Source organism: Equus przewalskii, chromosome 5 (genome assembly GCF_037783145.1).
Source record: "Equus przewalskii isolate Varuska chromosome 5, EquPr2, whole genome shotgun sequence".
Taxonomy (NCBI): Eukaryota; Metazoa; Chordata; class Mammalia; order Perissodactyla; family Equidae; genus Equus; species Equus przewalskii.
Genome location: NC_091835.1, coordinates 6,682,986 through 6,710,383, shown reverse-complemented (window position 1 = coordinate 6,710,383; position 27,398 = coordinate 6,682,986). Strand labels below are relative to the sequence as shown.

The window sequence follows — 27,398 nt, the reverse complement described above, 5'->3', positions numbered from 1 at the left end:
ATGGACGGTGGCAGGTGGTGGGTAGCCAAGAAGACTCCTTAGACGGGGTGAGTCAGAGACTGGAGAGAAGCGATAGGCGTGGAATAGGGGAGCAGAGGACAGGGGAGGCGTTCCTAGCAGGGGGGGCGGCACAGGTAAAGATACGGTCCACACTGCTGCCTTCTCTGGCACCCAGGCCACTCACTGATGCTTCTGTTCAACAAATATTGACTGTCCACTGGGTGCAAGCACTGTTCTCAGTTAAACAAAGTCCCTGCTCTTGTGGAGATCAAACCCTATTAAGGGAGAGACCCAACAAACAGCAAAGAGCCCCAGTGATGGAGGATGCTATGAATGAACAGACTTGACTTCAGCATAAGGAGAATTCGACGTAAAATCCAAGCCCCGGGGATAATCATCAGGTGCTGCTCGAAGAAAAGTGAGACATGGCTATGCAAAGAACTGGTTTCTTTCATGCAAGCCTTCTCCGGACCCTGGCTATGCTCTTGGGCATCGTGAGTCTCCCACAGGGCTTACAGGCTGCAATGTTTGCCAAACTTGCTCTAAGGAAGGAAGGAAAAAAAGTGAGGGGGGCTCCTAGAGTGAAGATCCAAAGGGTCTGGCATTCTGCAGAGTGGTGGTGGGGTACTGCTTCAAAGTCTGGCTTATTGGGACCCACGTGGGGAAAGTCAGAGGACCCAGAGAAGTGGCTGCTCTTCTTGGCTTAGCTCCTGCTTCTTTGCACTGTCAACCCTTCACCCCTCTGGCCCCCAAGGGAAATGGATTCCTCAGTCACTGGTGGCACCTGCCCTGGTAGGAGCTCCCACCTCCGTCCTTCTAGCAGCAGGGCCGACCCCTGGGCTGTGGAGCAGCAGGCCTGGCTTGGCAAATGAACAGGCCTCCCAACCCCCTGCTCTTGGCCAGACTCCTGAGGGAGCAGTTGGAGCCACCCAAGAGCCCATATGAGGCACAGGTTCCCCAGTTTGCCTGATAACTTGTGGAATTAATTAGGCTTCCCCAGGGATTTCTAAACTGTGTTCCATGGAAGCCCCAGGATCCTGCATCTTGCCTTAGAAACCACTGAGAGAGGTGATGGAGAGGCAGAAGGGGATGGGGCTACAGGGCCCTCCCTGCCTCAACCGCAGAAAACCCCTCCGCTCCACTGAGGTTCTGCAGGAGCAGACTCCTCTGAGCCTAGAATGATAGACACGTTTAAACACACCCAGGGCTCCAGGGTTTCCTCTGGGCCCTCCAGACATTCCGACAGCCACCTCCTAAACTCACCTCCCTCAGTAACAGTCATGGCCTCCGCCATGAATTTGACTGTTGGCCAGATATTCTCCTCACGTACTTGGATCTATCTCCCTCCCAGTTCTGGAGCAGGGAGGCCGATGGAGGAGAAAACAGACCCAGAGAGGAGAAGGAACTGCAGTCAGCCACAGCACAGCAAGGACGCCCCAGACCAGCATGCTGGCAGCCTCCACACGAGTGGACAGGCCCTGCCCGCCCTCACTCCGGGCCGCAGCCCCACCTCGCCCCACGGCCGCTGCCCAGGATCTCATGGAAACCTCTCTTTGCTTTTTGGCCCTACTTCTTGGTTTCACTCACAGCAGACTTTGCCAGTTTTTGAGCCAGCCCTGGATGACAACCATTTTCCCCGGGATTAAAAATCCCCTTGGTTAGGCCCTCATGCCACACAGGCTGAGCCTAGGAGGAACATCTGGGAGGCACATCTGGTCCATCAGCCGACCTCCCTCGCAGATGAGGCCTTAATGGGCATTAGCCCTGGTTCCTGCCACAATACCAGCAAAGGGGCTTTTGGTCCCTGTTCCAGCCAAGGACTTACTCAGTGCCTGAGGAAAGTCCACAAATGCCTCTGATCCTGTTTCCACCTCTTGGCAATGTGGGGAAAGCCTGCCCTATCGATTTACTTAACCACGCATTATCACAATAAGCAAAGCAGTGGCTTCAAAGATGGTCCAATTCCTCAATAAAGGTAGAGCGTTCGCAGTGATTCAAAGTGTCAGTTATCTTGCAACACTGTTGAGAGAGACACAGACACGTTGTTTTGTTTGTGACAGGCTGAGAGCTTCAGTCCAATTCCTCTTTCTCCTCCCCCAGCAGCCACCCAGAAGGCAGCCTGACCTTGACACAGAGGCTCTTGCCACTGTAATTGTCACAGAAGCCCTAGATAGTCACCTCTTATCTCTCTTGGGAATAAAGCTGCTGGGGGCTGATTGGGAAGGAGGGAGAGTCCAACCAAAGACTGGCAATGTCTAGAGGAGAGATGGTGGTGGCAAGGGGGCCCCACGGCATGGGGGGAAGGGGTCAGCCACGTGAGCTGCTCCATTTCTGGCAGTGGCACCACGAGCAGGCCTTCCTGGAGCCAGCCAGTCCAGTCGGACTGATTAGGCCAATTCACTGTTTATCTGGGACCAGCAGATAAGGCTGTGGGCCCAGAAGAGTGACTATGGGATGTGCCCAGGGGAAGGGAGACCTAAGGAACACTGTAGCTGATGGGGAGGGCAGGGAAGAACAGAGAGAGTTCTCTCAAGAGCCTCCTTGGTGGCTCTGCTGTGGGTCTCAAGTGGTTTCCAGTCAAGGCGGGGCCTCTTGGTCTCCCTCCTTGCCCCACTGCATACCCTAGGCCAGTGGCTCTCCATCTCTATGCAAGAGCAGAGTCACCTGGAGGGCTCGTGAAAACACAGGGGGTCAGGCCCCACCCCCAAGTTCCTGACTCAGTAGTCCAGGGAGGGACCGAGAACTTGCATGTGTAACAAGTTTCCAGGTGATGTTGATGCTGCTGGTCCGAGGACCACTCTTTGAGAACCACTGCCACAGGCCCTTGTGGAAACCTACCACATCCTCAGATCCATTTCCCTCATTCATCTCCCTCATTTTGGTTCCCTAGGCAACAAAAACCACAGGAGACCCTACACCCAAGAAAGCCCCTAGCAGGAGGAGGGATGACCCTCTCCCTCCCCACAACCGAGAGCAGTGTAGACGCTGAGGTGTTATTAAGGAGCTGTCTGTGGTGTGAGGAGACTGGACTGAGCCATGTTTAAGCAAACCCCTTCCTGCTCTAGAGTTCCTGGGTCTCTGAAAAGGGAAGGAACGCCCAGCTTCACCTCCCGTTCCCCTGGGGCTGGCTCTGTTCTCTCCTTAACCTGGAATTGTATTAAAGAGATGTGGCCTCTATTTTTAACCCCAGCTCCCGCACCACTCGTCCACTCACGCCCAAACCCCCAAGTGCCTGTCTGAAGACTTCACTCGTTGCCAGCTTCCCCCTACTGTCCACCTCTCTGTTTCCTTCTCTTTGCCATCTTTCCTGGACTTAAGACTTGAGCTGAATATTCACTCTGATGATGAAGGTGGTTGAGCCATTTTTTAACATCCCAAGTCACCACCTTTCCTGGGGCTCTCTGCCCCCGTTTAGTGCCTTCTCAATATAGAACGTTGTCTACAGTCATCTGCCCCATCGAGCTGACAGATGCTGTCCCAGTCACAATTAGTCACCCAGACTGTACCCAGAGCCAGCTGCTGCCCTGGTCCCAACCTCGACCCACATCACAGAGGGGAACCCTGGCAAGGGGCCTAATTCCTGCCCTCTGAATTGCTAGCAAGACGTCTGGCACTCACACCAAGGTCTAGTAAAACTGCACACGCTCCCCTGAGGAGTGACGGCCCTGCAGCCAGACACCCTACAGCCATCCCTATTCCTGCTTCCAGATGACAGCCACAGGGCCAAGGGCTCCTTGTTCCTCATCAAACCATATTCTCCTGTCTCTAACGCTGCTCCCGTGTCCCTCCTCTGTGAAATCTGGAAGGGAGCTCAGAGAACGTGGTTCTAACTCTGCCCTGCAGTTCCTGCAGAGGAGAGACGGACAGTGGCCACAGGCCTGGCCTGGGCCAGCTTCTGAGGGGCTGTGAGTCTCCACCCAAGGGTGCTCAGTGATCATCCCGTCTCTTCTGCAGGTGTCCTGCCAGACACACGCTCTCTCTCATTTGACTGTCACCAACAAGTCATGACACTGGCCCAAGGAGCATTCTCTAGTGCTGCAGCTGAGAAAAGCTGACCTGAGAGGCAGAGACATCCCCCCTACACACCGCTACACTGCCCAGCTGGTACTTAGTGGAGCTAAGACCAGAGCCAGGCCTCCCGGACTGGAGCAGGCACTTCCCCTCACAGCAAGTTGGCCCTTGGGGTTGTTACCTGACTCTGGTCGGACTGCATGTGCCCGCATGGGGGTGCTGGGCTTGGAGGGGACCTCTCAGTGTTCCAAGTGGGATAATGAATGAGTTCTCCAACTCTTCTGGGTGGGGAATAGAAAACACCCTGATTCAAATCACCTGGGGCCTGGGCCAACACTCCCCACATGCTGCCCCATCCAGGCTCTTGGGCACCTCCCTGCCTCCACACACAAGGTCCAGACCTCTTTCGCCTGGAGAGCCTGCTGCCCCTTCCGCCCGGCGGGAGGAGGCTGCTCAGTGAATAGGTGTGTCCTCCTAGCGACCGTGCTAAGTGCTGCTGGGGACAGGGTCCGAACTCCGTATGAAAATTAGATTCTTCGAAGTCAAAGGCAAAGCTAGGAGAAGATTCATCTAGAAAATGCTTCTCCAAGGGTATTTCGCAGAACACAAAGCCAGCTCTACAGACAAACACACTGCAAACTCCTGCAGTCTGGGAGAGAGTCGGTTCCCCTTGACACAGTAAAGGCTCTGTGAAGTCGTATGGGAAGGGCTCTGTTTCCCAAACTTATTGGATTCTGGCACCCTTTGCCAACACTCCCAGGATGACGCACACAGGAGTTAGAGGTCAGCACAGCTCGGTCTGTCTAGGCCCAGAACAAATTTTTAAGACATTTTCAGCAGGTAAGAGAGATCGTCTAGTCCAAGGGTCAACCAACTATGACCAAATCTGGCTGCGGCCTGTCTTTATACAGCCTTTGAACAAGGATTTTTTTTCCTAACATTTTTAAATAGTTGTGGGGGGCGGGGGGCATGGCAAGGTGGAAAAAGAAAGGAAGATGTCATCTATGGATGTGGCCCTGCAAAGACTAAAATATTTACTGTCTGTTCCTTTACAGAAAAAGCTTGCTAACCCTGAGTGAGTCCATCCCCATCTCTCGTAGAATAAGACGTGGTCAAAAGTATTCCCACAGAGAAGAGGAAGGATCTAGATGAGGAAGGTGCAGAAAAGGAAACTGCAGCCCTCAGCCGGGTTAGACACCAGAGATTTCTCTGAGGATGATGGAAGCATGTCCTCTGACCATCTGTCCCAGAGCCCACAACCCCTAGAGAAGAGTCAGGGAGGGAGGACAGAGGCCAGGCTGGGGAGCCCCGCGGGGAGCCACACCTTAGGGTCATGTCAAGATGGACCCTCCTCCCCCTGCACACTCACTCGGGAGGTGGGTGTGAGGCAAGGTCTGGGGCTTCAGGGCATTTGCCTCCACAGTTCCGCTCCCTCAGGAGGGCCGGCGGGCCAGTAGTGAGGGGGGAGGGCCCCCGGAAGCTGCGGGATCCCTGGAGAGTCTCAGGGCCAGCCTGGCCTGGACAGTTGTTCTCTGTAACCGGACCTAGCCGTGAAGGGCACTGCAGAGGGGCAGAGGAGCGGACACGGTATACAAAAGGATTCAGGGGATTTGGTTACAAAGTTGCACCAGCCATTTCCTGGAATCCAATGGGAGTGAGTTCTGAGAATTAGAAGAGGGGGGAGCTAGGAGGGGAAGAAAAAATTTAGGCAGACAACAGGCTTGCAAGTCTGCACCGTGGAAAGGAGAGATCCGCCTGCTTGCACAGCAAGCAGGGCTGGCAGGTAGCGCTCCGGCGGTGGGAGGGGCCCAGGACCCCTCTCCCCCGAGGCTGCAGTGACTCCTGGGCCCAAGAGGCAAACCAGGCCTCCCAGGTAGAGCTCCCAGCCCCTCCCTCCCGCAGCCTCCTTCCCTGCCCACCCAGGACCCGAGAGCCTTGGGGATGAGGAGACCCTCCAGTGCCAGCAAAGACAAAGGGAGCCGAGCCTTTGTCTGGCCCACTCCAGCCTCCTGCACCCCAAGAGGCAGAGAACAAAGGTCCTGGCGTGCTGTCTCCTGCCTTTCCTCCTCCCTCCTTCCTCCAGTCTCCCCACCCCTGTGCCTCTCACCTCTGCAAGGCTATCTTTTCTCCTCTGCTCATCTTTTCTCCTGCCTCACCCCTGCAAGTTCTTCTGTTGTCTCTTTGGAACTTCTCTTCCTCCACTTGCCCCCACCGACTTTGTGGTTGCTCAGTTCACAGCTACCCAGTCAAGGACAAATGCGGATCTTGGTCCGGAACCCCGTCTGCGCCGAGCAGGGTTTGGAACTGAGAGTAAGGATGCTCCACTTCTCCCAAGTGGTTCTGCAGCGCACTCTCCCTCCCACCAGACATGAGACCAAGAGGAGCTGAAGAAGGTGACAGTGACAGAATGAAGGCTGGTTCTCCAAGCTTCCTTCTTCCCAAGGGAGCATGCCCGCTGGACCCACTTACCACTCGTGGGGAGCTGAAAACTCTCCATTTCTCCAAGCTGCCCCCTCACCACCACACCCCCTTCATTTGCCCTTTTTCATACCCATCCTCTTCCCATGGGATCAAGGAAAGATGTCAGGATCGCTCATGTGTTTGTACCTCTGTGGTGGCCACGTGCATTGGCTGTGAAAGCACCAAGTCATAAAACAAAGCAGCTTCACTCACTAAAGCACAGGCTTCCTGAGAGGAGGACCCGTGCCTTTTGACAGTATGGCACAAGGCCACTGTGACCACACTTCCCAAACCAACTTATTCGCTCTTGGGACCATCCTGGAAAATCTGTGTGTGGAGATCATGTATCCTGTCCATGCCTGGATCTAGGAGAGATAAGGAGTAGTTCAGACAAGGTGTGCCCAACTGCTCATGTTTAGCTTAGGGAACCAAGAAGACATGGAGTGCAAATCTGAAGGGCCCATTTCTACAGATCATACATCCAAACACCTCCTACTGTCTGACATCCCATCATCAATTGCAAATTTATCTAAAAAATAAACCAAGTCAGATGTTTCTTCCAAGAGGAGCCAGCAGCCAAGGTGCCATCCCAGGCTCATCTAAAGCTAGTCCAGGGAAGACCGATCCCTTTCTTGAGCAAGCACATCTTTTTGTTTCAACCCTAACTTGTTCCTGGCACCTAGTGGGTGGTGTACACAGCAGGTGAGTCATTTATATGTGACTTTTAAGGATGACGTTGTGATATGATACCAACATACGGAAGCAAAGCCCCAAGCAATTTCCTTGGCCTGGTGTACGAGGCCTCCCTGGAGCCAAATCTGTGCCCCTCAATGTGCCTCGACCATTCTTGTCACCAGTGTTCCAGCCTGGAAAGCGCTGTTCGCCTCTCTCTGTCTACCTCTCTAGGGAACTTTCGGATTCTCCTTGACTTGACTGGTGTTTCCCTTCCCTGAGCTCCCAGAGCACCAATTGCCTGAATCACCAGCTGGCCCCCGAGCCTTGGGGTGTTGTAACCTGGCATTTTCTATGTCCATGTAGCAGAAACCACCAGGACTCTGTACAGATCCCCTGGGATCCACTTTTGGGGTCTTTGCGTGCTCCTCCAACCTTGGTGTGTTTTTCCACCCCAGGGCCCCAGGCGACTCCCCTTTGCAGGACTACCTTTGGCCGATTGAACCCACTTCACCTGCACACAAGCGTAAAGCTTAGCATGCCTGGGAGGTCATGACCTCTGGCTCCCTTGTTCTAGGTCTGTATCAGTCAAGATCTAGTCTTGGGAGACAGAAACCACACCAGTCATTTTAACATGGAGAATTTAATATAAAGAATTATTAACTCAGCACTAAGACAGAAAAGGCCAAAGGGAAAATTAAAATATCAAAGAGTAGCAATTAGAGGAATCAGCTAACTCTCTTAGTCTAGGGGAACAAAAGAGAGTATTAGAATTATTAAAACTTAAAAGCTTGGAGGAAGACACCCGCAGAGCTGAAATGCAGCCGTGTGAAAGGCCTACCGCTCTGCAGTCAGAGGGCCCTGTGGAGATGGCACCCAGACCCCGAGAAGGGGGTGCCAGCCAACTGGTGGTGGTGTTTCTGTTGGGAAACAATGAGCCTGGTTCTGGATGTGTTGGAAAAACTGCAAACCGGAACACCGGCTGCTACTGGCAAGAACTGCCAGGGTGAACGAGCATTGCTAAGTGATGCCAATAGGAGTAGGAAGCCTACAGAGAAACAGAAAGCAAACAGGAAGGAGCACTGGCCCAGCCAAACTGGGGGCTGCCGTGCAGAAAGAGATTAAATTTGTTCACCTACAGAGACATTAGAATCACATTACCTGCAGCGCGTGTGAGTTCCAGGGGCACCTGGAAATGAACAGAGGACTGAGCCAAAACTTAAAAAGAGATCTTTTGTTTTGATTCAACATGCCCATACTCTGATGTGCACTCAGGAATAGCACCGTTTCTCTTTCATATATGGGTTGGTTTATTCTAGGAAACAATAAAGAAGAGCCCTGCTTAAGACACTTAACTAACCAGGCCCTTGAATATGGAAACTATAGAACATCCCCAATCGAGAGGACCCCAGTGATTAGCTAGTACAATCTCACTTTCTCCTCCTGCCCACCAGCACCCATTGGCAGACAAGGAAATAATCCCAGAGGGACCAAGTGATCAGAGAGGGGCAGGACTAACCCTGGAACTGGAGTCATTCCTTCAATAAGTATTTGCTGAGCATCTATTGTTCCAACCACAGGTCTGGGCCCTTGGAAAATATTAAGGAATAAAACATTCCAAGAATTGGGAGACATGGAATATGAGCTATATTATGGCAGAGGTATTTCTGTCTGCATCTCTTCCCCTCCAAGATGCTCTCTCTTTATTACTTTAGGGGACTTCACTTTTCACCTGTTTTATCTGTAGATTTCATCCCGAAACAAAGCACAGTGAGTGGTTGTACTCAGAGGGAGAAGTTTGCAGGGGTGACAGAACATACGTGTGACAGAAACTACATTTTCCCCCATGCGCCACTGGCCACCATAGTTCTGGAAACTCTAGGACCCTCCCAATTTCAAACATTCTGCTCCCTGTGACTAGTATGTCCTAAAGTCCTCATGTCTTGATGGTTTGGATATATGTGTCTATCTCCAGGCCCCGCCTGGAACAATTTTGGTGCCAGGACGAGGCAGCACAACAGCTCCCCCTGGTGTTCTGGAGGAATGGCCTGTCTTAGGCACTGGTCTTGGACCAAGAAGGATTGGAAATCGGTGGTTTACCGAATTCTTCTGCAACACTAACAAACTATCTTCCTATTGAGAACTTTCAAAAGATCTAGTGGGAAACCTCAGAGGAAATGGAGAAATCAGTGTATTTGGGGGTTGAGAATTCTTAGGTTCTCTTCTCCTTGGTTCCAGTGTCACCCAGGCCCATTTTTTTGTTGGTAACAGACATAAATGTACTCTAAGCCTATGAGAAAAGAGAGGCAAAGAGGTCAAAAAGGAAGAGAGAGGAGGCACTGGAAATATAGATGTGGCTGCAATTCATCCTTCTCCTGAGTTCTAATCAAGAAATGTGGTCCGTGCTCACTAATCCAGGGGCTGAACTGAAATTTGGATTACCTTGATCTTTGTTTTTCCTCTTCCTTGATCTCCATCTTTTATCTCTTTCTTTAATTACTGGTTCAATTCTTGGGAAACAGAAGAGACAAAGGAAAATGAAGTCCTTTCCAATTCTATTGATCAACAGCTTACGCCTTTTCTTTGTCGGACTTTCTTCAAAGCATTTGGTGATGTTTACTGAAATTCCAAGAATCCTAACATTTATCCAGCTTATCCTTTCCCACATAATCATGGAAATTTGAATACAGAGCACCTGGTAACCCATTTATTACATGGGTGAACAAGTGGTGGTAAATTCAGAACCTTTGAAAACTCAATTAACTGTCCCCAAATGGAGACTCTTCTAAGAATCTGCTTGATGCCTTTCATGTGCACACACACACATATGGTAGCCATGTGCTCCTTTCAGCTGATACTAGGAAGAAGTATTTTCAGAACAGGGAAGAAGGGAATCCAGAATGAATGTTCCATCCCTTTTCTATGCAAGTAGAAGAGTTCCCTAACCTATCCTAAATAGTTAGAGGCCTCCACCATGCTAAAAGTTCTCCAAGCAATAGATCTCTCTTAGTCACCTACTCTCAGGTCATTGCCAAAGTTCACCCTAAATGCTCTCTCCCACTGCTGAGGGGACTATAGTCAGTAAAACCTCTCTGGAAAACAATACATTCGGAGTCTTAGGGATCTATAGTCTTTGACCCTATAATTTCACTTCTATAGCCGTATTCTACGAAAATATAAAAAATACAAACAATGCTGAACAAATATGTAGATCTTTATATACATTTTTGAATAAAAGAGCAAATAATCAGAAAACTACTAAACATAGGATGTTGGTTAAATAGATTATGTAAATCCAAATAATAGAATGTTATGCAGACACACACGTGCGCGCGCGCACACACACACAGATACATACAGTGTGAAATGTTAAATGTTAAAAATGACGTGCTTTCTGTCTCATTTTTGGCTGAGGCCCTAAAGGGCAGAGAAGACAGGGACAGAGAGTGAGCATTTCCACCTCCCAAGGGTGCAAGGCAGCCCGTGAAGTGGGGTGTGGGGGGGGGGGTTAACATTCCCAAGGGAAATTTCAACTAGCAGAGGATGGAAATCAATGGGGAAATGTCCCAGCCTCCCAGCATCTGGAGGGAAAATTCTGAGGGATATTCCACATAGTTCCTCAGAGGCTCTCCAGTGGGTTGAACTCCAGTTGCTCACGATAGGAATCAGCTCAGGAACACAGCATTTTCTCCCTCCCCTGCCCACACACCTGATCCCCTCACCCTGCTTCCTAGAATCTACTTCCCAATATAAAACCTGTACTCACATCCTTATCTCAGACTCTCTCAGAGAGCGAGTAAAATTCACTCACCTCCAAAACATAATACCCTCTTGAGCTTAGGTTTCTGGATATCAAAAACTCAGGAAGGAAGTTATCTTCAAAGAGCTTCTGTTTCGTCCTCCACCCAAAGCTAGGAAGCCCAGTATGGACATGTGGCTCTCTGTTTCAAACAAGAGAGAGGAAATGCTCAGAGGATACACACAAGCTAATAATTCAGTGAATTATCCTGTCACAACATTATCATCATCATTGCCATTACTATTGTCCAACACCAAAGACACAGAAGCCAGACAGGGTCCCCGCCGGTCAGCAATTCATGACACTGGAAAAACACTTATGGGGCAATTCTCTGCCTAACACAATTATCTTGCTCCTCCAGGTATTTAGAAGGGGAATGTATTTTAGAGACCACAGTGTTATCCCCACCAAAATACAATACTGAGTGCCAGGGGTGGGAGGGTTATGATTTGTTATGAGTCTCTCATTCCCAATATGGAACCCAAGTCACCTCTAGACAGACAATCGTTTTTCTTATACTTTTGCCTCATGGATTTCAAACTATGCTTCAGGAGAGAGGAAGGATTCTGAGGCTAGGAATGAAGTGGCTCTAATAATGTGTCGTCTCAAGGAGCTGAATCAGAATCCAAAGAGAAGAAGGCTGCCCTCTACACAGTCTCAGATTCTTATCCTTGGCTCCCCTGCTTAGAACATCAAACTGACCTCTGGACTCTGATAAATGTATGAAGAGAGAAGTGGAGCCAACGGGTGGTAAATTCCAAAGGTTAGAACAGAGGTTACAGAGTTAATGTCTTCAGGGTCTGGGCCAGTAATATAAGTAAAACAAGCACAGATCTGTGGAGACAATGACAAATTAAACTGTGCATGCCCCATCTAAAAGATATTTCTGAACTCTAATCGGTTGGGATCCAGTGTTGCTAGACGAATTTTTAAGAGCAATGAAGAAGTCAAAAGTCTAGATTTTATGTGAAAGCTTCTGACTTCAATGGTAGCAACTAGTTCAAATGTTTTTGGTCCACCCCATGTAGGCCCACATAGCATGTCGAAGAAAATATATTTGTTGGCTACAGCTGGCCCCTATGCCACCAGCTGTACATACGTTATGGGAGTGAAATAATCTGAGGTAAGTGGAGAATGTACTGAAAGCCCATAGTAATGGACAACTACAAAAATTTGAGAAGCAGAAATGATGGAGAAAGACTTTAGAGAGCAAGCTGTCAAAGGGAAAGAGGGACTGCACTTAAATTCATAAGTTTATGAGCTTTAATTCTGGGCCAGTCTCAGCACCTGCTATTATGAGGTATAAGAATAAGAGTGGCCATAGCATTATGACCACATCGCGTCACACGAGGCCTGACTCTGTGAGTAGCCTGTGAGCTGTCTTCTTCCTGTCCTGGCTTAACTGCCTGAGGAGTATCTAGTTTAGGACTAGCAGATTTTGTGCCCAAGCCCCACGCCCCTACACATCCCAAAAAAGTGACCCTTTTACAGCAAGTCCAAGACTGCCACCAAGACAAGTAGAAAGATGGCCCACTGCAGAAAGACATCCAGAAAGAGTGAAAGGAATAGAACAGAAGGGACAAATTACCACAAAGGGGTAGTGAACCTCTTTGGGAAAGGAAGAGTAAGACGGACACTTAGACAAGACCCAAAGAAGGTGGGTCCTGGCACAGGCAGAGCCAGGACAATCTCTCCGAGAGTAGAAAGAACACTGAAGAAAATACACTCTATTACCTCGATCTGTCTGTGGTTTTCCAAGTTAATCATGCAGCCTGTTTCAATTGTAAAATTGTGATAATGGTTACTCAGTGGAACAATTGAGATAAATGAAATAATGGTTAGCACAGCTCTCGACGTTTTTGTAGTCTCATTGGAACACAGCCACGGCCAGTCACTTACTATGGCTGCTTTCGCCTGCAAAGACTAAGATATGCCATTACTTTCAGGGACCCTGTCACATAGCCCTGTCCCCTGACATCACTCACAAAAGCTGCTGTGAGGTGTAACCGAGTCGTGATTTCTTACTTCATACAGGACTTTCATCAATAAATATTGAATGCCTTAGACGCTAAGATTCAAAGTACTCCGCACTTAATTTCAAGCTTTGGGCACCTGGTAGGCAGGTCTGCTTGCACTGTTAGTTTGACTCTAGATGATATGCTCTTAGAGGGCACATACTTGTGACAAGGGCCAAGTTCTATGTAAATCTGCCAAAAATGGTGAGTGTGGGACAGATGACCAGCACCAGAATGAAGCACGCAAGGCTACTGACCTCCTTTGCTTTTGCCTCCTCCCCAAGGCTACACCAGTGTATGCACAACACATTACTACAACACACCGTCACAAGATATAGTGTAATATATGACTACAACATACCACCACAAGATAAACTTACAACTAACAATATAACTATAACATATTATTGCAAGATGGCTCTGCTCCTGGGCCTGCCATAACATCTTCAATCTACCATCTCTCCCCACCCCTACACGAGGACCAAATATGACTACCCAAGCACAAAAGCGGCCATCAAAGAGACTCATGCTTCTCTGGGAACAAGCAGCTCATCGACATCTAGGAAATACGACAAAACCCTGGGGTCTACCTAAGTTGGCTGAATAATGGAAAGCCAGTTCCTGCCTCTTCTTCAGTTTCTGCATCTTTCATGTTCCAAAGAAGATAGGAAGATTGAGGTTTGAGACCTTAACCTTAAGGATTCACCTTGGCCTTGCTAGCGTGTGATTTTTGAAGACTGCATTTATGATGCCTGAGGAAAGGCAGGTGGCTTAGCAGAACTTTTGCGGTTTAATGGCGATGGTTGGGGTAGGTGATGACCTGGTACCTTTATGTGAATTACACAAGGTTCAGGTTCAATTACACAAGGGATTCCACACAGCTGTCAGAATGATTTGACCCCAAAGAGCCCCAAACTACATTGTATCTAGAGAACACTATTGGGAGAAGCTTGAGGATGTCCTTTAAAAAGTTCCAAACGCACACCTACCATTCTAGGGCTATGCTATGTTTTTGCCCTTCTTTGTGTTTACAATTGCTGAGCTTCATGCTGACAGGATCTGGGCTTGTTTCTAGAGAAGTGGGCATCTTCATTACGAATTACCAACAAATGAAGCTACAGGTGTAAGCTGAGGGAGATCTGGTTATAGGTTTCCTGGTTGTCGGGCCCCTGGCCCAGCCGGTTTAGAAGGTCTCTCAAACCAAGCAAGCACTTTTCATACCCAGAAAGCATCTCAACCTATCCCAAACCAAAACCCAATCATACATTTCATTACCAAATCTCTAGAACAGGAACAAAGGAAAAAATTACGTATTTCCTCCTGACTCGCTTGGTTCTCTCTCTACCCATCATATCCCACTCATCCTATTACGTGAAAAGAGGCAGGAGTACTCCAGGTTGCCACAAGCCATTCTCTAGGGAAACAAAAACACACAAAATACACCATTTGTCAGTGAAAGGAGAGGAATTTTATTTAGAGACCTGAGGCAGAGAGGAAAAATCAATGATGATTATGGTGGTCTTGGGCCTGCACCAAAAGAGGTTTTTCTTTTCACTGGCCATGGAAGAAAACACGATGTGGAAAAACATGGATTCAAGCAGCGGCTTCAACCAGAGCACTGACATTTGCTGCTGACTAAAGAGACAAGAATGAGAAAGTGTAAGATTTATGCTCAGGAGACTCATGTGCTTTTCGTATAGGGACCTCCCTGGCTCAGTTTCCCAGAGGTTCCATCAAACATAAGGTTTCAAAGAGTTTGAGAAACACACCTTCAAAAAGGTAGGTCCAAGGGCTATGTCAACCTCTCTTCTGAATGCGCGAGATTAGGAGGAGGCTCTCCAGCATCAAGAAGACAAGTGACGAACACAGAAAATCTAGTTCTTTGCAGGATTGGTGGGGAAGTGGGGGAAGAGCTGGTTTCTTGGGGGGAAGGAGGGAGTGCTAGGGAAAAGTGAGAGACAGTCTCTGGAAGGTGAATGGAGAGCTGTGCTTTGACAAAGGTGTGACATTTTGGAACATTTGCCAAGCTAGGATGACAATTCCTCAGGTCTGAGAGTCTCTTGTAATCAGAAAATGTCATCAATACCTTGTCTTCCTGTTCCTGTTCTGGCATAACTTCTTTGCTTTTTGTGTCTTTGGTAAATCCTTCAGATGGCATGTTGAACACTTACATCTAAGGGATTTCACCATCTTCTCACATCCCCCAACTCTGGCCAGGAGCGGGGTTCTTGCTGTAACAGCAGCCTCTTTTGGTTCCCCCTCCCTCACTCCAAGTCCATTTGTCCAAAGCAGCCCACTCATACTCCCTTTATATATGAAGACAGGTGGCCATGACATAGGCCCTCTTGCTAAAAGGACCTGATGATTGACGATAACATGTCATAATGGCTGAAAGTCAACATGAGAGCCTGGTTGGGTGGTTGGGGAATACTGAGACATTTGAATAAAATCAAGAAAGCACTTACTAAAACTGCTAGAATCTAGGTGGCTGCCCAACTGTATAGCCCACAGGAACCACTCTGAACGATACAAACCAAGTAAAATTCTCCTGGCCTTTCAGGCATAAGTCCAGCATCTTCAAAGCCTTTACCTGCTGGCATATTTAGGTATGCATTCTTGGTCCCATCATCTTATTTCTAGAAAGAGCTCTTTATCAAGGACTTGAACAATATGAAATTTTTAATGAACTTATTGAGGTATAATTGACATATAATAAACCACACATACTTGAAGTGTACAATTGGATAAGTTCTGACGTAGGTACACACCCGTGAACGTATCATCACAAATCAAGGTAATGAGAATGTTCTCCACTCCCAAAAGTTTTCCTGTGCCCCTTTGCAATCTCTCCTTCCTTGCCCTTCCCTGTCCCCACTCCAATCCCCAACAATGCGGAATTCAAAGATCTAGTCCAACTCATCTTTTTAATCTACTGCCCCTGCCCCACCCCCCAGAACCTCACAGAGATACAGCGTCAGCCTCAAGAAGTTCAATGTCTGGAAAGAGAAGACATGCACAGAAATAAAAAATTTTGAACCGAATCTGGTAAATGAGATAAAATGTGCCCCAAAGATGAATAATGGGAGTTCATTGAAGAAGTAATCATAGAATTTGGGGCCTTTATTTTGAGTTTTGAAGGGCATATAAGAATCTAGTAAGACGCTAAGAAGTAACAGCACAAGTAAGACACTGAATTTCCCATGAACACCTGTCTTTTCCTACTTTTTAAAGAACCCAGTTTAGCTAGAACAGCAGATGTTTGAGGGAGAGTATAAAAGACTAGAAAGCAAGGTTGGGGTTGGGAGGGTAGATAGGAAATCTGAAAATGAGCTACACCTTGTAGACAGTAAGGAGTTTCCCAAACATTTCGAGCAGAAGAGTAATAAGATTAATCTTGCTTTAGGAAGTTTCACTGAACAATAGTTTGTATGAATAAAGAGACTCAAGCAGCCTCCACAATAACGTAGTCCAAAGGTAACAAGGGTTGATTAAGGTCTGCCACCCTGGAGTGTGGAAAATGGGGCATCGGGAAGGAAGACTCAAGAAGGACCAGAAAAGAGAGGAAAGAGTCCAAGAACACACTTGGATTTCAAGCCTAAGGATTGTGGCTGTTGGGTGGTTCCATCCAGAGGGAGAGGCTGACAGAGAGGCCCCAAGAGATAAGTCATGTCCTGTCTTCCTTTAAAGCCCAGTGTCAAGGACATTTCCTGAAAAAAGCTGTAATGGTTGACCCCCTCTAAGAGGATCAACCTCAGGTGGAGGCAGGGGAGGGGCTAAGCCAAGCAGCTCCCACAGTCCCTCCAGTTTCCTGCCTCTTGCAGACTCTAAGAGGCAGAGGATTCTACAGTGTTCCTGTCATTCTTTTAGCATAACCTCTAAGATTTCAATCCTGGGGAGGGAAACAAAGATTGGGAAGAGAGAAAAAGAAAGAGAGGGAGGTAGAGTTGTACTTTAACTACCTGTGGCTCTTTGTGTTTGTGTCGTCTTTCCCATGTACGCATGAGGACACGAGTCAGTGTGAGGGATGGGTGAAAAGGAAGTAATGTGGACATTTTCATGGGATCCCAAATTGTGATTAAAATATGCCTAACTCACCAGCTTAGGTACATGTCAACATGGATCCTCCTCCCCCTGCACAAACACACCAAGAGCTTGAATAAATCCTCACTTTGCAAACATTATACCCTCGTTCCAGAACTTTGTTTAGATAAACAATAGGACTCCACCTCTCAACTGGCCAGGATTTATTGAGAACCTCTTATGTGCCTATCTCTGTGCTAGGTACTTTAAAAAAAAGAATGCAAAATATGTAAAAAAAATATTCTCACACGAGAAAGTATTTCAGATTCTTATACAAGAAGACCTCAGCTCATCTGATTACTAGCTGTGGGACTTTGGGCAAGCACATGTCCTGATCCTGGAACATGGCAATAATAGTACCCACCTCATAGGGTTGCTGTAAGGATTAAATGGGTTAATTTTTCTAGAGTACTTACCACATCCCAGGCACTGTTCCAGGCAGAAGCCCTTATCTTGGCTTGGTACTCCGAGAGTGTAAGGTGCCTGCAGGAAGGCAGAGAGGTGAAATAACAAGGACTAGTTGAGACTGGATGTCCATCCCAAACTGCAGACTTCTCTACAGCTGAAAGAGAAGCTTGAGGTCAGGCAGGGGTAAAAGACCCATGGGTAAAGTGAAGCCAGAAGAGCAAGGAGAAGCCTGCCATTTTCTATGGCAGAGCAATGGTGGTTGAACAAAGCCCCGTCTTTTGAGAAGCTCAGCTGTGAAGGGAAGGAGAGGGTAGCTGCTGGAGAGAGGCTTACCTTCCTCTGTTCAATCCAGCCTCGCCCTCCACTGCCTCACCTCCTGCCTCTCTTCTACCCATTGCACTCCTGACCACACCCACTGCTCTGTCTCCACAGGAACCTAATCGTCAAGTGCTCCACGGGGTCAGGAAAGGTGAGGACTGAAAAACAAGGTGAGGCTCCTCAAGTGCTCGCACAGTGCCTGACTCTTAGCAGGTTCCAGATAAGTGTTATGACTACCCCAAGTTTGGCAGCTCCATCTTTGAACTCCTTCCCGTTACTTTGCAACTCCCCTGTTTCCTGAGTTTTCTTCTCTTCTCTCAGTCTGCTTCAGCTCTCTCCTCTGAAAAACCCAAAGGCTGATAAATCCCATCATTTTGTCCCTAGACCATCACATCTACTCCCATAAATTCAGCTACACAAAACTCTACTTTGCCAGTGCCCAAATCCACATTACCAGCCCCAGTTGCTCTTCTGAGCTAGTTACCTGTATCGAATTTGTCCTCTGGGCATCTAAGTGGACATTGGATCTGTCCAGTAGACATCTCAATCTGTGCAAAACTAAAACCAATACTTCCTGTCCAAATATAGCTCCTGTTCCGCTATCCTCCTAGCAGTCATTCACTCAGGGCAGAAGTCTAGGATTCACACTTTCCCTTCATGGCCCTCCACATCTCATCAGTCCCCCCAGTATTTTATAACTCATCCCTTCTTCTCCATCCCCACGACCGACTCGAGTTAGCCTCCTCTGGGCTTTGATAATCAAGTCTTTTGTTCATCTCTCTGTTCATAGTAAACATTAAGTAAAATATGTCACCCTCCTAAGGGTGTCACCCACCTAAGAGATGTGATTCATCTCCTTGTCTCTCCCTACCATGGCAGCAAATACAGCAGGAGACATTGTGAACAAGTACTAAAATTAAGTAGATGTGGGCTTAATTCCTAGCTCTGCTGTTCAGTATTTATGCATCCTTGAGAAATTTCCTGAAGCTCTGAGCCTGCAAGGAAGTAAAGTCCAACTCGGCACTTAGTTTCCTCATTAGTAAAATAACAGGATTGCCAATAAGTCCCTGTCCTTCTGGCTTTAACTAACAGAAGATTTTTACGACCAGGAGAAGTGCAACAATTTGCCCAAATTTAGTAGATTGTGAGGCTTGGATCCAGAAAATCAGTCTGACTAAATGTTGAAGGAAGTCATCCTGAGTCTCACTGCTCGGTCCTTCTGCTGTAGGTTTGGCTGCTGATCTCATATAGACTTTGTGACATCCCAGATTGGGGAAGTCTAAGTAACAGTGGCCTAGTTTCTTTACAGGTGGCCCCCCACCCCCATCCCCGTCTCAAGGCTCAGAATACCATCTTCAGGTAAATGACCGGAAAGCCCGCATGAAGCTTCTAACATCTACCAGACTAAGTGCAACCACACCAGCATACAGCAGCGATGCCCCTCCCCCGGACTCGGTGGGCTTCCTGCAGGAGCATCAGAGAAAGAAGAGCACCCCCAAGAAGAGCACAGAGCAGAAGGAGGCTTGCAATGGGCAAGGCTCTTGAATGTGTGGTTCTGAGGGAGTGTAGGAGGAGTATAGGGAGTAGTTGGAGGACGTGTGTGAGGAAGGGAGGGAGGAGGGGGTGATGGAGCCATTACTGAAGAGGCTTCATTCATTCTCAGGCACATGGCATGGCCTCAGTGAGAAGCAAGCCGTGTGCAAGTATTCATCCTGCCCCCATTGTGAATAAGATATTGACCAGCTAACCTAGACTAGAAAGATGAATAAGGATCTTTCAATGTAGTTATGTGGATGTTTACCATGAGTAATGCCTTACATCAGGAGGGACAGGGCGGGCTTCATAGTCCCAGGACCTGAACAGTCACAAATGACCCTATGCTCAGGGGATCTCAGGCTTGGTTTATGCTCTGCCGTCACCATCTTGAAAGTGTTCTTTTAACAAGAGGCATTTCCATCTTGAACTGGGACCCACAAATAATGTAGGTGGTTCTGGGGAGACATGACCTACCTGGAGCAGGCATCACAGGAAATTGCAAGCAAGCCAGACCAAATGGTATCTAAAGGGGTAACAAATGTCTAAGGAAAAATCTGGAAAATGTCAAGTTGGCCTCATGTGCGCCTCCCCACCCCACGAAGCACCTTCTCAGATTCCTCTAAGCTAACCAGGGAGCTTTATAACCTCAAATTTGTCTTTACTTCCTTGTAGCATGAAGAAAATGCCACTATCACTATTTCAGGACAGTGGTCCACTGAGGAAACAAATATTTCTGCCTGGTGACACAGTCCTTACCAGTACTCCAGGACATCTCAGTGGCATTACCTTCCGCATTTCCCCCCAAAACAAAAATAAGGCTGCCCAGTATTGGGAGTTGCTTGACCAATAAAATCTTATCACTGCAACACTCAAAGGATCTGGGTCTTTATTTGGTTCTTGCTGAAAATGAAGGCTTTGTTTTGAAGATTTTACTAGGCCAGTCATCCCTGCTGACCCCGCGTAGAGTGTGTGCAGGGCAAAGTGTCACTAGAGCTTTGTGCTTTGGACCACAGAATTCTAGGACTAGAAAAGGCAGTGAGGGAGTTACTTTTTCCCTGTCCTTAGTATAAATGCAACTAAATCTACTTTTCCAAATTTGAGAATTCTGCCCGAAAGAACAATATGGAAACCAAATAGGCAATGATATTGTCAAGCAAGCCTTCTCTGTCTGTTTTTCAAGATCCTCAAAAGACAAAGTGAAATTATTCTTGCCACCTATCTCCTCTCCTTCACCCTCAACTGAGCACCATTAACAGTGGGAAGTAGAGTGTCAGCAAATCAAGTCAAAGAGCAACTGAGTTGTGATCTTTCTTGACCCAACCTTGATCAGTAGAGTTATCACAAGGCATTTATGTTAAAAATATCCCAGAAATATTGAGAGTCTTCTCTGTCCAATGTACTCTACCAGCATGTTGGTCACAGTGCTTTGAAGTCATCAATTATGAGGGCATTGACCTTCATGCATGAAAACTTCAGTCTGTCTCTCTGGTCCTTAGGCCCTTTGAGTGGCAACTTTTCCCACTTTCATAAGGTCAGGTGTCCTCAAACTCAATGACATGACTCTTTGGCGGGTGGGATGATTTCAAGAGGGCAATGGACACTGGCATGCAGCTCTCAGAACATGAAGAGAGAAAAACAGGAAAAAACAGGCCAGAAATCTCAACAGTAGTGCCTCATGACACAGTGGGGATTAGCAGATCTGGGCTTGAGATCCAACTTTGCCTATAATTTGTGACTTTGGCCAAGTTACCCTTTGTCGCCAGATCTATTTATTATGAAATTGTTCTCTAGCAACCCTCCCAATGCAAAGTTCCTCACTCCAGTTGGTAGATGGATTAAAACACATTTGTTCCTAAAGATTACATGGAGCCAAGTGATTTAATGCTTGTAATATTTTCATACCATAACAACTCCTTGATAATACCCTAAGATGTAGGCCTATTTTTGTCATATGGCTGAAGGGAGCTGTATTCCCAGAGTATTCTGGGAAGGAACAGCATCTTCTTCACTATCTTATAGATGGGGATTAAGGTCAGTGGGTGAACGGTTGTTGTTAATGTGAAAACTGTATTTGGAACCTTCTGAAACACAAAATTTGAATTTTATTTGTGTACTACAACACTATGTGGCCTTATTGTTAGTGGTGACAAAAGGAAATAGTCAAATCATTTTTCTGAAATCCAAAAATAACAAAAAAGCAAATGAGAATTTGACTTTTCGCCAAATGAGAGCTTTCAATTTGTCCAGAGGACCTCCAAATTCACACCCTACCTCTAAGAAGAGTCTCTGCTTTTTCCAAGTTCTTCCTCTCCCTTTAGGATTAGATTCCTTCACTGTGATCCTAGCAGCACATGGACAAGAGAGAAAGCAAATAGAGCAGAGAGTCAAGTAGGGAAGGCAGTATGCAGTGGTGAGCAGTCTTCAGCTTGGGAATCAGCAGTCTTGGGCCCAGTCATGGCTCTTTCCCTGCCTGGGTGAAGCCCTTAGATAAGCCTCTTGACCTCCCAAAGGACAGGGCCAGATGGTCCCCGAGGAGCCTCCCAGGGCCACCACCCATGTGATGAGTCTTCTGCGTTTTAGCAGCCCAATCTCTTCCTGAAAAATAGGAATTGCTTGTGGGAAAACAGTTTGGGCACACAGTCAGAAGGGATGGGAGAGTAGCCTGGAAGACAAATGGGAGAGACTCCCAACAAATCTTCAGGCAGAACCCAGACCATGGTCGGAACAAAGATGCTCCCTTGTTTCCCAGAACTGGATGGGAAGAGGCGAATGGAGTTGAGGTCCCTTCTTCCTTTTTCTTTGAAAACCACCACTTGGCCTTGGGCTCTTTGTTTCTCTTTATTGCCAACTGACACACCAGATGAGTCCCAAGCTCAGAGAGCTCTGCCCCTTGGTGACTCCCCTCTTTCAGCAGCTTCCCCCTCCACCAGCCCATCCCTGAGCTCCCCCGCCCCCCCTTGCCTGCCTGAAGAGCAGCAGCAGCAGCAGCAAAGGCAGAGAAGATGGGACGTGCATGTGAACAGAGTAGAAGGTCCCCACTTCCCAGCTGAGGTCAACATCTGGAGAGACTTAGGTTTCAGAGAGGGATTCAGACTGAGTCATCAACATGTGTAAGGACTGTCAGCAACTTTTCCATGTTCCCTCTTAATAAGCCCCAATTCCCGGCCTGCTGGGAAGACTCAGCCCCAGGAAGTCCAGCCATTGGACTCCCCAGGAAAATTAATGGAGTGAGTTTGAATTGGAGAGGGGAGATGGGACCCAACTAGAGATCTGACTTCCAAAACAGTGAAGGAGCCCAAAGCCCCTTCCTAACCTAAGAAAGGGCCAATGGGAGCACTGGCCTCCAAGCCTTTCCACTGTGGCCATCCTTCTAAGAGATAAAGACACCATTCTGTCCATCCACCCTGTCTCCAGGCAAGATAACACTCAGCCCCAAAAGAGAAGGGGCTGATAGCTCTTCTTCTAAAAAGTCCAGGAATTCATAAAGTTCTCTATTTCCCAGTACCTATCAGAAAATATCTATTTCCTTTCATCAAGAAAAACAAAAACCAAGACCCACCAGGAAGCCACAGTATGGAAGAAACAGGTTTATTGGGGTGTCTCTGCTACTCTTGATCTGGGTTATTTGAAGTAGCTCATACAGCTCCTCTGTGCCTCAGTTTCTTCATCTAAAAAGAAAAACGAAAAAAGAGAGCACAGAAGAAAAGGTGAAGAGACAGTCAGCGGACTGGGATAATAGACGGTTCTCAAGCAAAAGCCAGTTCTATGTCCACTAAAGGTCAGAGGGGAGCTCATTGTGCTCTATCTAAATTGCCATTGGCTCAGACAACACTGGGGCAGAAATGGAAAGAGAAACAGAGACAGGTAGCAGTGCCCAACGCTCAACCCTGCTGTGTCCTCACTCCGGGAAGTCTGGCCCAGAAGCCAACCCAAACACCCCCAGAGCCCCACTCCCGACTGGCCTGTGAGTTGCCCCCACACACACTGGGCTTTCCGCTGCTTGAGTTTCTCAGCATGGTGTCTGAAACTACACCTTCTCCTTAACACTATGCAAAGGAGACTTCTTTGTTTGTTTCATCAGTTCTCAAGTCTGGCCACCTTCTAACCTGTGATCTCAGCTTCTCCTTGGCAGAGCAGATCTTCTGGGGATGGGAAGGAGTGGAGGAGAGAAATATTATCCAGTCCCCAGGACCATTCAGAAAATGCCTCTCAAACTAAAGAGGCCGGTTCCTCTGCAAACGTTTTAGCCAGCAGGCTCAGGCATGAGAGGCCAACACGGAGCACCAGAGGGCCTGTTTAGAGATAATATTCTTTTCACCTTCCTTATCTAGAAATGCTCCCACTTAATACACAAAGCCACTCTGTCTTAAACTGTTTGTCCTCATAACACCAAAGTAGCTAGAATGAACAAATGTTTATTGACCACCTACTGTGGATCACGTCAGTACCTGTGGGAAATGAAGTAGAAATAAAGACTTCAGTCCTAACTACAAGGAGGCTACCACAAAAGTCAGAGAGGCTCAGAGATCACCAAACCCAACCAGTTTATTGACAAAGAGAGCTGAAGTCCAGAGAAGTGATGTTCATGGTGCAGTCAGGACAGGAACCAAACACGCTGCCTCTTGCTGAGATCAGACTCATAAATGTGACATAACAATGTAGCCACAAGACAGGGTTTCACATAATTAGGGCTGGTTGTTCAGACTTTGAGGACAATATTACCCATGGACTTAGGACAAATTTCAAAGGACAATGAAAATTTGAAGCCAGGAAAATCTTCCTTGGAGGGATGGGACAAAATGGGGTGGAATAGGATAGGCAGAAAAATAGGACTTTTTATTCAGCAAATTGTCCACAAATCCTGATTGGGCTCCTACTCGGTGGCAGGACTGTTCAATGTCCTGGGAATATACAGTAGTGAACACAATTTTTGAATTCCTGCTTCCATGGAGCTTACTTGTAGGAGGAACCACTAGGCTGGAGTGGACAGAAAAGTTCCCAGGATCCAAGGAGACAAGGCAGCAGCCTGATTCCTAGAGCCCCTCCCTCTCTGGGTGGATAACACTCTCAACAGAAGGTCTCCAGAGAGACTTGCCCGGAAACAGGAAAGTGGAAAGCGTCTCCTTTACAATGGCTTTTCAAGGAATCTGGGTTTCAAAACATGATTTGTCTTATCTCTAGACATCAGAAATACAGAGAGTGGGGCTTGAACTACATTCTTCTCTTCAACCAGCTTTTGCTAAGAACTTCCCACTTGTAAGGTGCTTGGTTCCGGAATGAGGAGGATGGCAGAGGAGAGAGAAGGAGGGACAGAAAGAAGAAATAGTTATCAAATTTACTAAAATAATTTTCATAAGGACTCAATGGAAGGTATAAAGGTGGAAGAAGAAAAGGTTGATGATGAATTCATTATCAGGGAAGTTGGGAATCATGGGTGTCTCCAGCTTAGACTTCTGCTCTGAGCTCCAGACCCATATGCCAACAATCCTTCAGTATCTCTATTTGAAAATCTCAAAGGCACCTCACATCTGAAATGTCTTAGACCAAAACTCACGATCATCAGTGTTCCCATGCCTGGCCTTTATCTCAATGCGTGGCACCAGCATCCAAATAGCCACATTGCACAGCAGCAAAAGCCACACTTTTGACACCTTCTGCTCTCATCAACTAAATCTGATCCATCACCACATCTTTGTCTCCCGTCTACATCTCTATATCCCAACGAACACCCTCTCTGGCCCAGGCCAAACCATTATCAAATATTTCTCTCTCCTGAACCAGTACTATTGGCAATAGCCTCTCCCTTTAGACACTTGCTTCCTCATCAACTCATCCCTGACCCAGCAGCCTCTTATTCCATCAGGTCATCCTCTTAAACATTCTTCCATGGCTTTCCCAATGTGATTGAGCCTTGTCTAGTCTCCGCCTCGCTCTCCAACTCTATCCTGTGCCATGTTGGTATGTAATTATCCTACACTGTGTTGGGAAGTAATTATTTACTGACTTACTGTGCAGATGTCTGATCAACAGCTTTCTCCCCAACTAGCTTGAAAGCCCCCATGAACACAGAGTTTATGTCTGTTCTTATCCACCACTATTTTCCCCGCACCTAAGTGCATGGCACATACTATGACCTCGATAAATATTTGCTGACAATTTTGAGATGGTTGAGAAATGGTTCTCAACCAAGGATGACGGTATGATTGCGCCCCTCCCCACAAGGCACTGTTTGGAAATATTTTTGGTTCTCTCACCTCCAGGGGCTCTACTAGCATCGAATGGGTAGAGGCCAGAGATATTGCCGAACATCCTACAATGCACAGGACAGTCCCACAAAAGTACTCAGCCCAGAATGTCAGCAGTGCTGAGGTTGAAAAATCCTGATTTAGATGAAAGAGAGGGAATATTTATATTTTCACCATATTGAATTGGATTTCCTAGAGTCAAGTCCTTATAGGCATACATTTGTAATCTCCCAAAGCTGTCAAAGAGACTCAAACACACGTGCATATACACACACTTGACAACCACTACATTTCCTACAGGCAGGAGATGCATTCTAACAGTCTCTCCCACTCCTCAGACACCAGCCCAGCACAGGGCTGGAATTTAACACCTGTCTCAGTAACACCTGTCTGAAAAGCCTCATTGAACATAAAAAGGACCTCAAAATTGAGGGTAGCCTTGAGCTGCACTAAAGGGACCCCTTATTTCACATCTATGACCAAAGTGTAACAAAGGCTGGTTACATCACAGTGGAGCCCCACCCTCCTGCTGAGCCACGCCCCTTCACAGTCACAATGGCTAAGGCCTTAAATACCCAGGCCCGCGGCCTCCCGGCCCTGCAAAGCCCCTCATTTTGGCAGAAATTACAATGTCGACCAGCCGCAAACTAAAGAGTCATGGCATGAGGAGGGGCAAGAACCGAGCTCCCCACAAGGGAGTCAAGAGAGGTGGCAGCAAAAGAAAATACCGGAAGGGCAGCCTGAAGAGTAGAAAAAGGGGCGATGATGGTGAGTGAGGGATGAGGAGGGGAGCAGTCAAACGTGGGGGAACCTGCGGTCCCGGGCCTGCCCTCTTAAAGTTAGCTGTTACAGGACCCTGAAAGCTCAGCCTGAATTTCATTCCTGATGAAATTCACATTCAGGCAGGAAGAGGATAAATGTGTACCTTCTAACCCGCGTCCCTGTTGCACACATGTCCTTCCTCCACAGCCAATCGCAATTACCGCTCCCACGTGTGACCCCACCAGCGGGCTCTGCCCTGGTGGACTTCAAACAACACCAGGCAGCGAGAGGACAACCGAAGGGGGACTGCCAAGGAGACCTGAAGTCAGATCAAAGCCAGAGAGAGCCTATCATGTGGATAAAATGCCAATCGTGACGAAATGAATGTATATGTTGGCTGTTTTTCCCCAACATCTCAATAAAATTTTGAAAACTGAAAAGTATGTTTCCTTCGATCTTTTGGTTGGAAAATGGGTTCCTGAGCTGGGCAGACTTGGGGAAGAATTGGCCAGTATGAAATCATTAAACATGACTTGGAAAATATCAAAGTAATTTGTCCTTGCGACTCTCTCCCCATGTGCCCCGACTCTGGCCGTGCACCATCACCATATTTAGGTCTTGCTCTCAAAGTGCTATTTCCCTCCCCAATATGGAAAGGGAGAGGAGAGAAAAGGAAAATGGGAGAAATGCCTTCATCAGAGTGCCGACTGGGAGGCACAGGATACAGGCTGGTTTTGTTAGGTGACTTATAGCACACGGAGACACACGAAAACATGAGCTAAAGCCAAAGGCATGTGCCAGAGGTGAGAACATTCTGGGCTTCTAATTCATCTGATTGTATGGGCAGGCTTAGCAGGCTGTTAGAGGTGGGGAGATGTCTCTGTAGCTATGCTGGACTTGAGATGCACAAGACCAGAGGCAGGGACATGAGATTCAATTCAAGGCAGACGGTGCAACTCTGATGTCATAAATGAGCCTCAGGTGTGTCTGGAAGCAGGCATGACCTCAGTCTGGGTGGACCCTATTGACCATCCACAGGGAAGAACGGTTCTTGGCAGAAGCCCTGACTTTGCCCTGACCTTGGGTTCTGAT

At 47.6% G+C, this 27,398-nt stretch overlaps 1 protein-coding gene and 4 long non-coding RNA genes across 6 annotated transcripts; 1 reads left to right on the top strand and 4 right to left on the bottom strand.

Annotated features, from left to right (window-relative positions):
• Window positions 1-1,862: 1,862 nt before the first annotated feature.
• LOC139083225 (uncharacterized) lies at window positions 1,863-4,296 on the bottom strand. Its single transcript, XR_011539764.1, has 2 exons — window positions 4,193-4,296; window positions 1,863-2,019 (listed from the first exon to the last, which is right to left on the bottom strand). It is a non-coding gene; the product is annotated as an uncharacterized lncRNA (long non-coding RNA).
• Window positions 4,297-8,362: 4,066 nt separating this feature from the next.
• On the bottom strand, window positions 8,363-21,648 carry LOC139083223 (uncharacterized). 2 transcript variants are annotated; one of them, XR_011539762.1, is made up of 5 exons: window positions 21,571-21,648; window positions 17,454-17,520; window positions 10,955-11,084; window positions 9,586-9,653; window positions 8,363-8,458 (listed from the first exon to the last, which is right to left on the bottom strand). It is a non-coding gene; the product is annotated as an uncharacterized lncRNA (long non-coding RNA). The 2 variants fall into 2 exon arrangements; XR_011539761.1 differs by lacking the exon at window positions 21,571-21,648 and having other exon boundaries at window positions 17,454-17,587.
• LOC139083222 (uncharacterized) lies at window positions 14,403-15,267 on the bottom strand. Its single transcript, XR_011539760.1, has 2 exons — window positions 15,044-15,267; window positions 14,403-14,592 (listed from the first exon to the last, which is right to left on the bottom strand). It is a non-coding gene; the product is annotated as an uncharacterized lncRNA (long non-coding RNA).
• Window positions 21,649-22,871: 1,223 nt separating the features above from the next.
• LOC139083224 (uncharacterized) lies at window positions 22,872-26,006 on the bottom strand. Its single transcript, XR_011539763.1, has 3 exons — window positions 24,257-26,006; window positions 23,406-23,591; window positions 22,872-22,967 (listed from the first exon to the last, which is right to left on the bottom strand). It is a non-coding gene; the product is annotated as an uncharacterized lncRNA (long non-coding RNA).
• A 124-nt stretch (window positions 26,007-26,130) lies between these two features.
• On the top strand, window positions 26,131-26,746 carry TNP1 (transition protein 1). Its single transcript, XM_008519908.2, has 2 exons — window positions 26,131-26,312; window positions 26,514-26,746. Exons 1-2 carry the CDS (start codon window positions 26,174-26,176, stop codon window positions 26,540-26,542), a joined length of 168 nt encoding a protein of 55 aa, XP_008518130.1. The 5' UTR covers window positions 26,131-26,173; the 3' UTR covers window positions 26,543-26,746.
• Window positions 26,747-27,398: the final 652 nt, after the last annotated feature.

What these genes read in the sequence shown, in the direction of transcription:
- TNP1 (XM_008519908.2), top strand. Translation starts at nt 26,174, where the DNA reads ATGTCGACCAGCCGCAAACTAAAGAGTCATGGCATGAGGAGGGGCAAG. An exon ending in TAGAAAAAGGGGCGATGATG is followed by an intron (nt 26,313 to 26,513) that starts GTGAGTGAGGGA and finishes CTTCCTCCACAG; the next exon opens with CCAATCGCAATTACCGCTCC.